We start from the raw sequence: 16,375 nt of genomic DNA, 5'->3' as shown, positions 1-16,375 counted from the left end.
GAAGAAAAAAAAAAAACTGTGCATGGGTTTCAAAACTTTTTTTACATGAAAATAAACTTGTGCTTTAATTTTGCTTTTCCCATGAACTTTTAGAAATGTCCTTGTATTAGGGCTCTCCCTAACATTAGATGTCCACATCTAAGTATGCCTTTCCCCCTTTGGGGGCAGTAACCATTCTACCATCTTTTCTATTGAAAAATGTAGTTGGAGATGCTTTCAAACAACTTCACGCTACTGGGACCAGCAGTTGGTGTAATGTCTGTGTCGCTGCACTCCCACATAGTTGACCACAAGTCGAGTCCCAGACCCGGTGGCTTAAACTCACACTGGGTGTGTTTGCATGCTTACCCAAGATCCCGAGAGGAGAATGGAGGAGAAGGGATTGTGACATGGCCATCCCCCTGGGGGGTGATTTCTCACTTTCTGTCTCTATGTCTCTCTCTGTCTGTCTGGCGAGCGCACGCGCCCTACAGTGAAAATCTCTCAAAAAAAAACAAAAACAAACAAACAAAAACAACTTCATGCTACTGAGACCATTCTGCCATGGCAGTTTAGCCTCTCAGAGCCTGCTACGTGATCCTTCATTGAGAAAGAGAGCAGGATATCATGAGCCCACGTGCGGCAACTCAATGAGGTGTTTGTCTCCAAAACAAAATCTTGGGATATCTAAGCCAAGTGTATTTATTTGCCCGTGTTACCTTAGGAGAAGGATTTCCTAAAATGCACGTGTCCTCTCACTCTCTCTGTACCCATAGTCAGAATGGGCTGTGGAGGTACAATGTGCAGGGTTTTCTGCATCATGTGAATCAAACGTCTGTAACTCGAAAACAACAGAGGAATGTATTTCATTTTTCGTTCCCACAAACTGTAGGCAAATCTTCACTGCCATTTAAGGTAACTTTCTGCTTGTTTAAGAATATTCCAGCTGTGTTTATGGTGTTGCGGCATTCCCCTGCCAACACCCTTGACAAATGAATTGGCAATATTTTGGGGGCTGTTGGAGAACACAGACTGGATTTAGCCATTATATCCTCATTTGTTTTTGTTGGATTTGATCAGGATATTAGAATAGAACTTTTGACTATTAAAACATGTGCATGGAGAGGAGTCCGTTTTGATCACATTTTAGCCTGCCTACACAATGCCTAGATATGTGAAAACTTTTATCACATGCTCCTTGGATTATTGACTGCCAATATAGAGGACGGTGCATTAGAATATTCCTTCTTATGCCCTAATATTATACTGTTAGCATATTCTAATAAATTCTGCCACTGCCAAAAAGAAACAGCAAGGAAAATTGGCTGTATTGAGATTGTCCTTGGGCTAAGTAGGAATTTATAAACAAATTTTCTATAGGTCACAATCCCTTTAATATTGCACAAGATATTTTAAGTTGATGCTTCTTGCAATTGAAATACAGCAAGCTATTGTACCCCTTCCAAAGAAGGAGCAGAAAAGAAAGAGGCTCTGCATGGTCCCTGTTTTTTTTTTTTTTTTTTTTTGGAGAGATTTTCACTGTAGGGCGCGTGCGCTCGCCAGACAGACAGAGAGAGACATAGAGACAGAAAGCGAGAAATCACCCCCCAGGGGGGATGGTCACGCCGCAATCCCCTCTCCTCCATTCTCCTCTCGGGATCTTGGGCACGCACGCACACGCGCCCGGCGTGAGTTTTAAGCCACCGGGTCCGGGACACGAACCGCGGTCGACTACGTGGGAATCCAGCGACATAGCCATTACGCTAACTGCTGGTTCCCCATTGTCCCTGTTTTTTAAAGTGCTAGTGCTTTTTGGTTTTGGTGGGATGGGCGGGGAAGGGGGGCGATGGGCAAGGGTACAGAGCAAGAATTCATCTAGTTCTCTCAAGATTCTCTTGCAGTTGAGAGAAAAGGTGGAACACCTGAGTTAAGATATCCTTTCGATTGAAATGACAAGTGTAATAGATGTGTTCCAAAATCTTCTCTGTGAAGGACTACGTACTTTCCTTAGATCCTGTCTGTAGGAGGAAATTACTTTGAGAAACCTTTCCCCAGTCAATCATTTATCTGTTTTAGCAGCACGAAGGCACCCTTGCCGAAATAAAAGGAATTCAACTCCTTTCATTTCGGTTAGCAATCCTCTGACATTGTGAATTGAGAGACAATAAATAATTGCAAGCTAAAGTATAGGTTGGACACAGGTTTTAAGAAAGTAATATACATTCTGTCTTACCTGAACCCCCTCTCCACCAAAAAATAAAGAAATGCAGTTTCCCTATTTTGATACCTGTATATTTTGCCCTCCCAGTCTAAGTTTCTCCTCCAGCATTTTAGTCAGTAAGACCTTAACTATTCTAGACGGTTCAATATGGTGTCTTATCAGACCTTTGGACACCACATTGAACCGTCTAGAATAGTTAAGGGCTAACCCTACAAGAAGAGAACCATTGTCTTGTCAAGACTCAATGAATGCCTCTACACACAGAAGTTCATGTTTAGTAAAGATAGACAATTACAACCCAAGTTATGTCTCTGCTATAGAAAGCCTTCTAGCTGGAGGACCAGCAAATGGTGTAATGGCTACATTGCTGGACTCCCACGTAGTCAACCATGGTTCGAGTCCTGGAACCGGTGCCTTAAACTCTCGCCAGGCACGTGTGCATGTGTGCCCAAGATCCCAAGAGGAGAATGGAGGAGAAGGGATTGTGGCGTGGCCATTCCCCCAGGGGGTGATTTCTCGCTTTCTGTCTGTCTCTCTCTCTCTCGCTCTTTCTCTCTTTCTGGCAAGTGCATGCGCCCTATATCAAAAAAAAAAGAAAATTCTCCAAAAATAAATAAATAAATAAGAAAAAAAGGAAAGCCTTCTAGCTAGCTTATAAGAAAAAGCCAGTAGCCAATATTTTCCCCCTGATAAAATACATATTTATCTTCAGTAGCATCATTTTGTTACTTTTCTAATCAAAGTACATTTCAAAGTAATTACAATCAGCACTCAAAATGTAAGCAACAAATATTTTGAGAACTGAGGAATAAAGTAATAAGCAATAGCCAGTCTTAATGGTAGGAGCTTATGTGATCTTATGCTAGTAAAATGTCATGAACTGGAGACCAAATCCTAAAGCCACCAATATATCTTTAGTAGTGTTGAATAGAGAATTAAAATCTATCTGTGGGACTGCCATGACCTCCTGTTTTAAAGAAATCGCAAAGGTTAACAAGCTACCATTTCAAGAAACATTAGGTTCTGAAGTTGCTTGACTTCCTCTAGCATGACATAGTGAAATTTTTCAACCTGCATTCCCACTTCATAAATGACACAGTAATGTTTTTTCTGTTAAGTAATTGAACATTGCACAGAGTGCAGGACTTGACAGAGGCCCCTAAGGAGACAGCTTCTCTCTTACTACACCACTGCCAATAGAATAAAAAGGTTAAAGAAGTCGTCATATATGTCAGATCAGTTTTTTGGATGGGGTAAAGATTGTATAATTAGAAGCATCAGTCGAGTTTTTAACTGCAAATTTCATAGAGGAAAGGGCAATGGTTCGAGTTTATAGAGAGAATTTTATTTCCTGTTGCTGATACTTCTCTTTGCAGACCTGTTAATTGATACATATTCCTCGCTAAGTTACTTTTTTAAAGTTCTGCTATTGTGGAATTGTGGTAAATGCATAAACTGTGCCTTATTGATCCTTGTTGACATTTTTCATTTTTTAATGCATTCTTAACCTCCATTTGGAAACTCAGTTTGGCACGTGTTCCTGAATAATAAGAGCAAATGAAGTGAACGCAACAATCTTCTTGACTATTAAAAGCAGAATTAGTCCAGGGTTCGCATGGTTTCAAATATATCTTCATTAGATGAATTGCCTTTTCTCCATTGTAGTTTCAAGAAATAGAAAAATAAAAGTCTCTTAGTGTTATTTCCTCTGTTAATAGTGTTGGTGATGATTATAATGCCTTTGAAGAGATGTTACTTTGAAACAGATGGTAAATTTGGGACTCTAATTTTAGAGCTCTGCATCAATATGGAAGCCAGTGGAGGTACTGTCATCTGTCTCACACTCTATTACACACATCGTCTAGATGCCTTAGAGAAGGCCACCAAATTGCTTTTATTGATGACAAAAGCTACAGTCAGACTAGGTATAGGCAGTTGTTTAAATAGTTAAGCTTTATCAACTGCCATATGAGTACTGTCAGAGAACTACATTAAACAGCTTTGCATTCATAGTGAGCTAGACTTCACTGAGTCTTCTTAAAGCCAGCATTACCAAGAAGTGAATGTGAGATGAATTTCCCATCTACTGAGAGCTTTGTGCATGAGAACTTACAACATGATGCAAAACAAATGCATTGACTTATTTTCATGACTGAATATCATTGTCCTTTGAGGGTAACAAGCAGGCATTGCTTGCTCTTATTGCTGTTTGATTAGAAGGTGCTACTACAGTATTGACTTGATAATCTCACCAGGTACACATGCAGAGCCAAAGAAGAAGATATATTTTATGGCTTGCAAATTGATTTACATAAACCAAACAATTGCTGGTAGTTTGAATATAGAATGTTCTATTTTGTTTATTGGCCACAGGGGCAACAATCTCATATCCTTTATGCCAGATTTCTGCTTTCATGCATTTGTTCTGAAATGACAATCAGCTTCAGCCTCTCAGTGTTTAGATCTGCTTCATTTGGAAATCTTTTAAGTAGTAATAATAATAATGTTTTGAGGAAATTGAGTGGAACACTAAATTATTCTCTGATACCTAAGTTCAAACTGTGCAAGGCTAAAGAAGCTGAAAATCAATGCACTTTTAAAGTCATTAGGGATCATAAGTGAAATAAGTCTGTGTTGCTTTAGCTAAGCTTTTAGTGTGCTGTGGTATTATTATAAAATCAGCCTGAATCTGCATTAATTTCACAGTCTTTTTCTCTTACGAAGCCCAAGGGTGCATGATGAATAAAATGTAAATTTCAGAAGGCAGTGTTTTTATTAGTGAGAAGAGCAGTGAGCCGTGTAGTTGGAGCAGTGACCTGCATGGTGGCCAACACTGGTATAAGAAGCAGGAACAGGCACCATAGATTCTAGTTATTTTATAGCATAAGAAGAAATAGACATGGAAGGCTTTATGGGTCTCACAGGAAGCATTCAGAGGAATGCATATTCTCTTCTGTATTTTGGACTTTAGGTCTAATATCTGATACCTTACAGAAAGTCACAACTTTAAAAAGTGATGAAGATCTGTGTACAAAAAATTTATTGTACATTTTCAAATTTGACTATGTGGACTGTTGAATATTCTCAAAGTAATGAAGCATTTCTTTTTGTTAATAATAATTACTACATGGTTTGTGACGGATTTGGTATATTTGTTTGTATTCCAATAGCATAAATTTCTACGTGTGTGTATATATATATATACTTATTTATATTTAACTACCCAGAAGGGATTAGTCGTTTTTATTTGCTGACATTTGGAGCTCTTGAAATACATTTGCTAATTTGCCCTTGGTGTGAGGATTTTCTTATTTGCTTCTTAAAAATCAACCATAAAATTTGAAATACAAAGCCCTGATATGTGGATGCCCTCAGTAAAGATAATCAGCCAAGGAGAAAATGGAAAATAACAACTTTTTATTCTAGAAAATGCAAAGTAGACCTTGCTAATTTCAAATCTTGTGCCTAAAAAAGTACCCAGTTTCATCCCCTAGTTTTCATTTTAAAAATAAACAAATAAATAAATAATTCTTTTGGCTTTGGTCAGATTAGCAAGTCAGCACTGTAAATAAAAATAAGATAAAACCAAATAGAGAAGTTGTTTATTTTTATGTACTACTGAGAACAGTGTCGTCTTGTGGCAGTTCTCGTAGACTGTGTTGGTTTAACAAGCGTCCAACCCTTTTGTCTTGTTGTTTTTTGTCTTTCCTGCTCCCTGTCCCCTTGTTTCCCACAGGCTGTGCGTTTGTCACATTTTCTACAAGGGCAATGGCACAGAATGCAATCAAAGCCATGCATCAGTCTCAGACCATGGAGGTACTGTATCATCTGCCCTTTCTTTGTTTTCTTTGTGCAAATGATGGGGAATGATAAAGCAATTCTCTCCTGTGTGGATTGTTCACATGACAATCACAGATTCAAACTTTCACCATCTCGCTTTTCATTCATTCATATTCATTCTTTCTCTCTCTCTCTGCATTTTTCCCCTAATGACTTGAAATGCATTTAGTCAAACCTCCCTTTTGCTCTGCAGTTACTGTTTGAGCCTTTTATTGCAGTTGCACAGGTCCTGTGATGTGAAGTCATGATGCACTTTAAGCAAAGTGTCACCTGGACCTAACGGATCAAATACATTCCCCACCTTGGGCTTGATATGGATTAAACAGTTAACAGTCCTCATCCCAAATTGCTACTTGCCCTGTGCTAAGTCTCAAGGCTCTTTTTTTATACAGGGTCAAGTTATCTTTAATCTCATCAAACAGAGTTGTGTTTTCACATCAGGAATAGTGGAGAAAGTTAATACTTCTCCCACTTCATTTAACAGTGAAAATACTAATTTATGAGAGTCCCCTGAAAAATTAGATTTCTCTCCTTACTAAAAATGAGCAAATAACAAAGAAACATAAAGGCTCAAACTTGGTCTCCTAATGAGAAATAGTGGCTTTAGGGGAAGATAAAATACACCCGTGTGTATGTACATCCACAAATGTAGATAGATGGCTCTGTTCTTTCAGTCTGTGATTTGGGTCATGGCCTTTCAGAATTTTGCACAAAAGCATTCCAAGAGTGATATGCTGTTACTTATTCTGTATTGTCTGATATAATCATTTGGGAGTGCATGTTCTGCTGTATCATGTACACTGTATCTTTGTGTATGGGTGATCTTTTCTGGAGGTGGCCTTGTGGTGTTATCTGAAGCTATGTTTCATATTTTCAAAAAAGATATTTTCAATTTTATTAAATGTGCAGAAAATTTATTGACTGAGCTTCTTTTTTACCCCCATTTCATTGGGGTTTTATTTTTTGTTTGTTTGTTTTTGTTTGTTTTTTGCAATGCTGCATCTCCCACAGCATGCTGGGAGCTAAGTGATCATTATGCGTCATGTTTTGTGGGCAGACTTTTTTATAGTGAATCAAAAGGTGGGTGGAAAGGGGCAACGAGTGTGCATGGCCTTGTCATTAAGTGTTTACTGTACTTTTCTGAGTTGTGATATCAGCATTGCAAAGCCTATTGTCTTTTTCAAACATTCATTTTGACTTTGATATTCCTAACATATATAATCAATGTGTTTTCCTTTCAGTGCAATGCATTTTTAAGACACTCACACACCCCTACCTGAAGGCAAGCTCAGATGAAAATCGGCCATAATAGGAAATAATTAGCAAGATTTGAAATATCCAGGAATCCAATCAGTACAACATGCACTTACATACGTGATCATGTTTTGGTTCCCTCTTTCTCTTAATGTAGGCTGCTCAATTACTGTGGACGAGTCTGATTTCCAGTTTAGAGATTAAAATGAAAGTGCTGTTAGGGGGGGAAAAGTCTCTATTTGTATATATCTTCTATTTATGTGTTTTATTATTAATTATTTTTATTTCCTGTAATTTAGTGAACTGTAGCCAAATTGGTCTCACTTTAGGTAATATTTTAACCTAAATTCTTTCAACTCCGTCAAAAGCATTGCTATCCCCTTTCCTTCATTTGGAGTCCCCTGAGTAATGCCACAGAGAATGCTGATGGGAATCCATGCTTCCTGTGTTACTGTAGAAAGACGGGGAGCTCAAAATCATAAAGCAAAACTGGGTATGAACCAAAACCAAGAGAATAATAGGTTCTCATAATGGAAAGAATTTGTCATAGGGGATGAGGCATATTTATTCTTAAGAAATCCTTGAGAGACCAGTAGACGGCTTAATGGTTCCATCACTGGACTCCCACATGGCTGACTACGGTTGAGTCCCAGACATGGAGGCTTGAAACACACTAGGTACTTGTGCGTGCATGCCCAAAATGCCAAGAGGAGAATGGAGGAGAAGGGATAGCGGCGTGGTCATCTCCCCTGGGGGATGATTTCTCGCTTTCTGTCTCTCTATGTCTCTGGCAAATGCACACACCCTACAGCAAAAATCTCTCTCAAAAGAAAAAAAAAAGAAGAAAAAAGAAAAGAAAGAAATCCTTGAATTGAACCTTTATTTATTATCAACATGTCTATTATGAAAAACATCAAATTTGTTATACTTGTTTTTAAAAGTGAACATCCACCCATGCTTTAAGGGGCCCTCAGACACTTAAATTTCTTGTTTAGTTTAATAGAAAATTTTAAATTTAAATAGATTATATATTATGAAGTCATATTATAGTTGTCCAACTGGAGTTGCTAGATTGTTTGGTATTTTTGTTTTTTTAACTAACTACATTATTTTCAGGACTTGACATACATCTGTAAGCAAGATGTATTATGTAATTCGAAATGATGTGACTATTAAGAGAACAAGGTCTTTAAAACAATTAATTTTATATTGTACCTCTTATTTCTCTACTTTCCTCCACTTATCCTTACCCTGTTTTTCTCTTTCATGGTTTAAACTAGTCATTTTTAAAGCTGTTAGCGTTGGCCTAATTTCTGATTTTATATAATTTTTTAGTATTAAGGAAAAAAAACAACAATAAATGTACTGTTAAGAGGAAACACTATAATTTGTTATGGAACAAATTTGCTACAACAATAAAAGCCCTTTGTATACAGAATCCCTTCTCTGTGTAATTTCCATCTTCAGAGTATGCTGCTCTCTGAAGTGATGAAGTGTTGAAGTTTAGAGCAGATTAAGAAAAATGAATTATAGATTTTTTAAATGGTGGAAATATTATTTTTATGCAATTTACAGACAGTTAACACTCTGTACCATGTATCTGCCAACCAGAGCTCAAGACTGGTAGGCTGGAAGTTGAACATTTTAACAGTCCTCTCATTTTTCTCTCTTTTTTAAAAAATCACAGACACGATAGCCTCATGTATTCATAGCTACATCCCCAATAACTACCCAAGGTGAAAAAAAAAAAATGCAAGTTTGTTTTTTTGAGAAGAAAGAAAAATTACCCAAAGGGAATGAAAGAGAAAAACTCATTTAAATAGAAATATAACATTTCTGAGAGGAGAGAGGTCTATTATCATGCTGAGTTTCAATAAAAGTTTTTATTTAATCACTTGGGTAGAATTACTTCTTTTACCTCAGCAAAATTTAATAGCTTTAATTGTTATGCAATATGTAGGCAAAGCATACTAAGAAGGAAAAAAGATTGGGGAAGGAGGAGGGTAGTTTCTTTCTGCTGAGTCTTAACCAAGTGGCAAATGTTTCAAAGGTACTTGGAAAAGGAGGTCTTCATGCTTGGGGTTTTGGCCATTACTTTCCATGACATTTTTATCCATTTCAAAAATAAATTTATTCCATTATATGGGCCTGTAGACATGTCTTTCTCACTACCCCTACCCATTGCCTTTTAAAGGAAATTAAAACTGAAAGAAGCTCCTACAGTAGTAAGATTCATTAGGGAAAGAAGCCAAGCAGAATCCTCCTTCTGCCATTTCATATACATATCTCCTTTGACTGGAATGTGCTCCTGGTAGTTTTGGTTTGCAAAAGCTCCAGGGATTGCAGATGGAGTAGATATGATATGAAGGAAGAAGAGAGACCTTTCAGAAAACACGTGAACAATTACTTTGGTCAATGCCTATGTCTTCTAAATATCTCCTTCCTTCACTCACATTCCTAAAATGAAATCCACTTCTCCCTATTACAGCTAGATCAGTATGATTCCCATAGTTCCAAGTTCAAAAATACATGATGAAAATTACAGTTAAAAAAAAAAAATTGAGAGACGTTTTCATTCCCATTACAATTTCTCTCCCTCTTTGTCCTCTGCTCACATGTGGAAATTAGCAGACACAAGAGCCTATCTTAAGATAAGCAAACTATAAAGTTGAATTAGAGAACTTTGATATGGTCTGTTGTCTCTAAGGAGGTCCTGGAAAGTTGAAGGAAGACACATGAAGAGAAAAGGAGAGGCAGTTTAATTATCAGAACAAGAAAGCAAATGGCTTCAACGACCACCAGATCCCCCAAAGAAACTGATGATACCTGGAATTTTCTGTTGGTGGTACTTATTCAGAAAAGAAGGAATATCAAACCATTAAAAAATATATTCCGGGCCATTCCATGTGCTCCAAGATAGCTAAGAACGCTAGAGCCCTTGCTGACTGAGTATCATGAGAAGATTCAAGCAGGCTGTAACTTCCTCTTCACTTTCCAATGTGTCTGACCACAGGGCTGCTCTTCACCTATCGTGGTGAAGTTCGCTGATACTCAGAAGGACAAAGAGCAAAGGCGCCTCCAGCAGCAACTTGCACAGCAGATGCAACAGCTCAACACTGCCACCTGGGGGAACCTGACAGGCCTGGGCGGACTTACCCCACAGTACCTGGCGGTAAGTGCTGAGAGTCAGGAAGAGAGGACGGGACCTCTGTGCCTCTCAGAACCTATTGGGTCATCTGAGAAAGTCATGACACATTTCTGCCTAGAAAAATATGTCATGATTCTCCTAAAGACCCGATGCTTTCCCCCTAAGTACCTCAAGAATTCATTTTCTATACATTTTGAGTCTCAGGAAATTATTGAAATAATCATTTATGCAAAATATTTTTCCAAGTTATATTGACTACCATAAGAACGTGACCAGTGTAATTCTTACCTGATGTAGGGTGGGCAAAGTCCCACAGGCCAAACACCTAACCAGTATTTGAAAGGTATCGTAAAACCTTGTGTTGGAAGAGACAGAGCAGGCTTGATAGCTGTTTGACAGTCCCGAGACAGCGGTGACTGGAGAACTCTCTGTCTCGGAAGTTAGTATATACCTGTCAGGACCTTAACTGAAATGTCCTGGAACTTGTGTTCCATAATTTGGGTCTTCCCAGGGGAACTATGCTGGTAAAATCAAATGTTCCTTACTTCATCCATAGGAAATGAAAAAAGTCAGATACTATTTCAGGCCAGATGAACCCAGTTCATTCAGCCATCCTTTACATCTCAAGGTTTCTAAATTTTCACTTTCCTGGGGTTTTTTTGTTGTTGTTCTACTCTTTTCAGTTTGTCATTGACTAGCTAGCAAGTGCTAAACAGGATAAAGAAATATCCCTGGGAGTGGACTTTAAAATATCTTACTGCAGGGGCCAGCAGGTTGCATGGTGGTTAGAGCACTCCCTCATAGCCACTGCAAGTTCAAGTCCCGGACCTAGCGGCTTGTTTTCTCGTTTTCTCTCTTTCTCCCTTTCTCTCTCTGGTGGGCATATGTGCCCTATAGCAAAATTTTAAAATAATAATAATTAAATCTTTTTTAAAAAAATCCTATTACAACTTGGGACCAGCAGTTAGTGTAATGGCTATGTCACTGGACTCAATTTAGTAGACCGTGGTTCACGTCCTGGACCCGGTGGCTTAAAACTCACACTGGGCGCATGTGCGTGCATGCCCAAGATCCTGAGAGGAGAATAGAGGAGAAGGGATTGCGGCGTGGCCATCCCCCCTGGGGGGAGGGGGTGATTTCTCACTTTCTATCTCTCTGTCTCTCTGTCTGGCGAGCACACGCGCCCTATAGTAAAAACCTCTCCAAAAAAAAAAAAAAATCCTACTACAACTTAACAGTGACATTTGCAGGAATCCTGTCAGATGTAGACAGTATGGCAGCAAATATTCCTAAATTTTTATTTTTTACTTGAACTGGTAAACCAGGTTCCTCTACTTTCTGCTTTGGAGCCTAGATTGTGGACTTCACACTTATGAATATAATTTCATATTGTGAGTTTGAACCTTTGATATCAGCCTCTGAGAGAGAGAGAGAACGTGTGAGAGGGTGTGTGTGTGCATGTATGTGTGTGTGTGCATGCGCATGTGTGCACATGCACACACTATGTCCTGATTCTGTCATTTTACATTTCAACTATCCCTCTCAGGACTATATCATCCATTAGCTTTACTTTCTAACAGAAGCTGTGCTACTTTGTAAAATAGTCCTCCCTATTACTTTGAAAGGTAAGATTATGCTGCTTGTTGTACAGACTAGAAAAGGGAAGTTCAAAAAGCCTAAGTAACTTTACCCAAAATCATACAGCTGCTAGTGGTTGCTTCTCCGGGGACTCTGAATGCAGGTAGGAATCTCTGTCTTTTAGCTGCCTGCCCCAGTGCCCAGTGGAGTCTAGTATGGAATAGCTGTGCAGTGCATAATTGATTAATGAATGAGAAGCATGCTTTCCCTGTCCTCATCTGAGTGGTTAACAAAAACATTAGACAAGTTTACTGTCACCTTTTGGCCATCTATCTGTCTTCTCTACAATGATACTGTGAGAGATGTCTGTCAGATGGTGTGCCAAAATCTATGAATATATAAACTCTGTCTTATCTTTTTTCTGATTTATCACTCTAGAACTTTTATTTCATAGAAACACATTTCACTTCATAATTTTTCACAGGCTTGTGCTGTTCAAGTACTCACAGAACATTGACATAATCATGTGTACCAGAATTTTCATTGAAGATTGACGCCAAGCTCACCTTTTCATAGTTAAGAGTTCAGTTTCCTGCTCCGCCATTTCTGAAAACCAAAAAGACATGCTCCTGCCCTCAGCCTTCTGGCACATCTCCCATGCTCCACTGCTTACACAGAAATCTGTGGCATGTTTCTGTGACCACATCTACCAGAAAGAGAATTAATCCTAGTCTCATTTAGGAAAATACGTTTTTGTAAGCTCTTACTAAGTTTTCTCCTTTAATAAGTTTCACTTCTTTCTTAAGTATGCTTGTTCTATGCATTTCAGTTGAAAGTCCTTTTCTGTGAAGGGTCCTTGGCCTTCTCTGTCTCTGTATTTAACAATAGGCCCTGGCCCTGGCCCTGGCTTGCAGGAATTGATGATCCATGGAAATGATCCTTGGTAATGGTTTAATGACACTACTTAGTGTTATTAATTCTTCCAAATAGCTTCAAAACGAATTGAATGTTGCTTAATTTTGATTTTTAAAACATCTAGTATGAGGAGGTGGCTTGGGCCTTGTAATCACAAGAGAATGGGAAACTCAACAAATCATACTAAAATAAGTATTTCTCTCTATTAAAATGGTAATCCCTAGCTTATCCCACCCACCTCTCCCTCACTCTCTTCATCTTTCTGTGTGACAGTATGAGTGTGAGAGCATGTGTGTGCATATACGTGTATGCACAAATAATACCTGGGCAGTATGTTCCAAGGACTCAAAAGGGCTGAATGAACATTACAGACATTTTTCAGATAGTATCTGTTAAAGTTAAGGCCTATGACATCCTTGTACCTGAGACTTGGACACCATTGTGATACTTTTATGGCAACGGATAGAAGCCCATTTTTGAGTCATAACCAATTTTATAGTTTTTCATATGAAACTGAAGAGACCTGTACTTGCCCAGAGGAATAATGTTCTATGTTACATTGCACTCCAAATAAATTCTGAAAGCTGTTTTTGAAATAGTGAATTCCACTTGTTCCTCCAAACCACATGGTATTGTAGCAGTATTTCAGTAATGACTTTGGTGAATACACTTCTTGGTATCCATGTCCCTTTCAATATAGGAGATAACCGTGTGGTTGCCTCCACATACGAACTATAACTATATTGATCTACCTTACCAAAAACAGTTGCAGCAAATCTAGTCCAGCAGTTAGTACAGCCTCTGAGCTAACCTGCAGTCCAAGTACATTGGATATGTGCAGGAGCATGCGGACAGGAGCATGTGCTTCCACCTATGCCACCCCCTGACTCTACGTGGCAGGTCAAATGTGCTTTTGAATCCTTTAGGGAGAAATGCAGATTTTTCACAGGTATATGAATTTACTTTTTTAAACTAAATTTTAAAAATTTATTTTAAATTTTAAAAATTAAATTCTGAGACCAGCAGTTAGCATGATGGCTATGTTGCTGGACTCCCATGTAGTCGACTGCAGTTCGAGTCCCGGACCCAGTGGCTTAAACTCACGCCAGGCGCGTGTGCGTGCGTGCCCAAGATCCCAAGAGGAGAATGGAGGAGAAAGGATTGTGGCGTGACCATCTCCCCTACGGGGTGATTTCTCGCTTTCTGTCTCCCTGTCTGTCTGTCTGGCGAGCGCATGCGCCCTATAGCAAAAACCTCTCCAAAAAAATAAATAAATAAATTCTGATTCATTTATAATGCATAGTTTCCACATACATTGCACCAAACAGTTCAAAGTTCTGATAAATAATGTTTCTCTCTGCCAGTGAAGATCATCTTTAAAATGGCTGATATTATAGTTAAATCTATGAATAGATATATTTATGTTCGTAGTTATTATGACGGTCTTTATGGTGGCCTTGGAGTCACTGAGTCCATGTGCTTCTAATGAGACCACATCAAGAAGTGAAGTAGAAGAGATGGAATGGACCTTGATTGACAGAGATGAGTTATGGTAACTACTAGACTACAGAGAGATATAATTAGTCACGCTATGTTGGTTTCAATAGATTTAACACCTGGCTGTTAAAAAGAGTAAATTGATTAATTGTTTTAAGGCAGCAGCGTTAGTGAGTTTCCCTGGTGTCTGTGTTTCTTAATACAGATTAGACATTAATATGGATTTACAGCCTCAACTCTGGGGACCTTCAGTCCATCAATAGGCAGCAGCAACCGATGACATAAATGCAGAGGAAACGGAATTTGCCCCCTTAAATCGGCAGTTACTTTGTTCTCCTCATACTGTTCTGACCTTGCCCTTGTGCCTTCATTTGCAGCTCCTGCAGCAGGCCACCTCCTCCAGCAACCTGGGTGCATTTAGTGGCATTCAGCAAATGGCTGGTAAGTTGTGAAGCATGCCTTTCCTTTTGACCATCCAATTATTTGAAATTTGGGTGGTGTGAGGGTGAAGAAAAGAAACAGGGATAAGGGAGGGAGGACGCGGAGTGATTGGAAGGCCTATTAACTCTTGTCTCTGTATTAAATTGGAACCAGCTGCTCTGAAGTGGCTCTCCTACCGCTCACATTGCCTGCCCACCCTTCACTATGAGTAATGTTTATAAAAATGAAGGGGCAGGGCTGGCACAGAGGTGGTATGACTCTCAGGAAGGGCTGGATTCCATTGGTGGCTGTGGTTACAATGGAGTCCCCTTGCCTCACCAGCCTGAGGCACATCAGGCACATATGCAAGTACCCAGGATCCAATGGGCTGGAGAGCTGAGAGTGGAGAATCATAGTGTGACCAGACCCTGTGGAGGGTGTGTCTGTGCATCTCTCTCTGTCTCTCTCTTTCATGCTCTATTAGGAGTAAAATGAGAAAAAAAAAAGGAAAATCAAATGAACAGGCTGAGAATCCTGCATAGTATACTCTAGTCATTTGTTGTTTTTAAAATGGAATTGATTACTGGTGAATTTTTAACAAGATTCCTATATCCAGGGCAGCCAAAAACATTGACAACCCTCTAAAATTAATAATAGACAGTCAATAAAAATGTTCTGACCTCCACAATAAAAGCCAAGATTGCAGGCCTATCTTTGATACAGTTTGCAGTCCCCTGATGAAGACAGACAATTAACAGGGTGCCTTTTTTACTTTAGTACCCCAGTTGACAGAATTGTTCATCAGAAGCTTTTATGTGAAAGTATAATCTTTGTTCTTGAGAAAAATCAAAGTGTGACTGTATTTGAAAGCCAGCTCATTGAAGGATTCCTTTTTATAATGAGCTGTGCCAGTAGTAACTGAGGTGCAGTGATTAGCAAAAGGTCATTCCTACTGTGCCACCGTCCATGCTGATATCCTAACGTAACACGGGGCCAGGGAAGGCCGCATGTGCAATAAATCAGAACACAGGTGCCCATTAACCTACCAGGGGGAACAGTTAGAAAGCTCTTGCCTCGTTTGATTCCAAAAAGGTTAGGGAGAAGGGACAAGGGAAAAAACAGATTTTTGGCATCTTAGAATCAAGCACAGTTTATTTTAATCAAGGACTCTGAATCAATGTGATGAAACCTGAATGTGTAGAATAAAAACAAGATTTACCCATCATTATGAAAACTCCTTTTTCCACATTTCTTTTCTTTCTTTCTTCCTTCCTTCCTTCCTTCCTTCCTTCCTTCCCTCCTTCCTTTTTCCAAATATACATCCTCATTTTTTGTTTGTTTCACTGTGATTGTCAACCAGCCTGCCACTGTGGCCTGTAAGCAATGGTAGCTTGTTGTCTGATGGGATTCACTGGTCTACTATAAAAAAGCTGCTGAATTATTGTTGGGCTTTAAATCTGTTGGTACCACCAGCTCGTTCCATTGTCAAACAGCTTTTGAATCATTAGAAAAATATACATTGA

General features: G+C 39.0%; 1 protein-coding gene across 15 annotated transcripts in view; it reads left to right on the top strand.

Annotated features, from left to right (window-relative positions):
• The window catches only part of CELF2 (CUGBP Elav-like family member 2), a 744,392-nt gene that overhangs the window by 662,357 nt on the left and 65,660 nt on the right, over nucleotides 1–16,375 (top strand). For 14 of the 15 annotated variants that reach the window (XM_027772460.1, XM_027772458.1, XM_027772463.1 and 11 more), the window contains 3 exons: nucleotides 5,937–6,016; nucleotides 10,308–10,466; nucleotides 14,810–14,873. In XM_027772460.1, the coding sequence (XP_027628261.1) occupies nucleotides 5,937–6,016; nucleotides 10,308–10,466; nucleotides 14,810–14,873 (303 nt within the window). The remainder of the gene's footprint in view (nucleotides 1–5,936; nucleotides 6,017–10,307; nucleotides 10,467–14,809; nucleotides 14,874–16,375) is intronic. The other variant, XM_027772465.1, reaches the window with a different exon arrangement.

The sequence above is a fragment of the Tupaia chinensis genome, unplaced genomic scaffold (genome assembly GCF_000334495.1).
Source record: "Tupaia chinensis unplaced genomic scaffold, TupChi_1.0 Scaffold000275_1, whole genome shotgun sequence".
Taxonomy (NCBI): domain Eukaryota; kingdom Metazoa; phylum Chordata; class Mammalia; order Scandentia; family Tupaiidae; genus Tupaia; species Tupaia belangeri.
The sequence above is the reverse complement of the archived record's forward strand: the minus strand, read 5'-3'. Positions and strand labels throughout refer to the sequence as shown.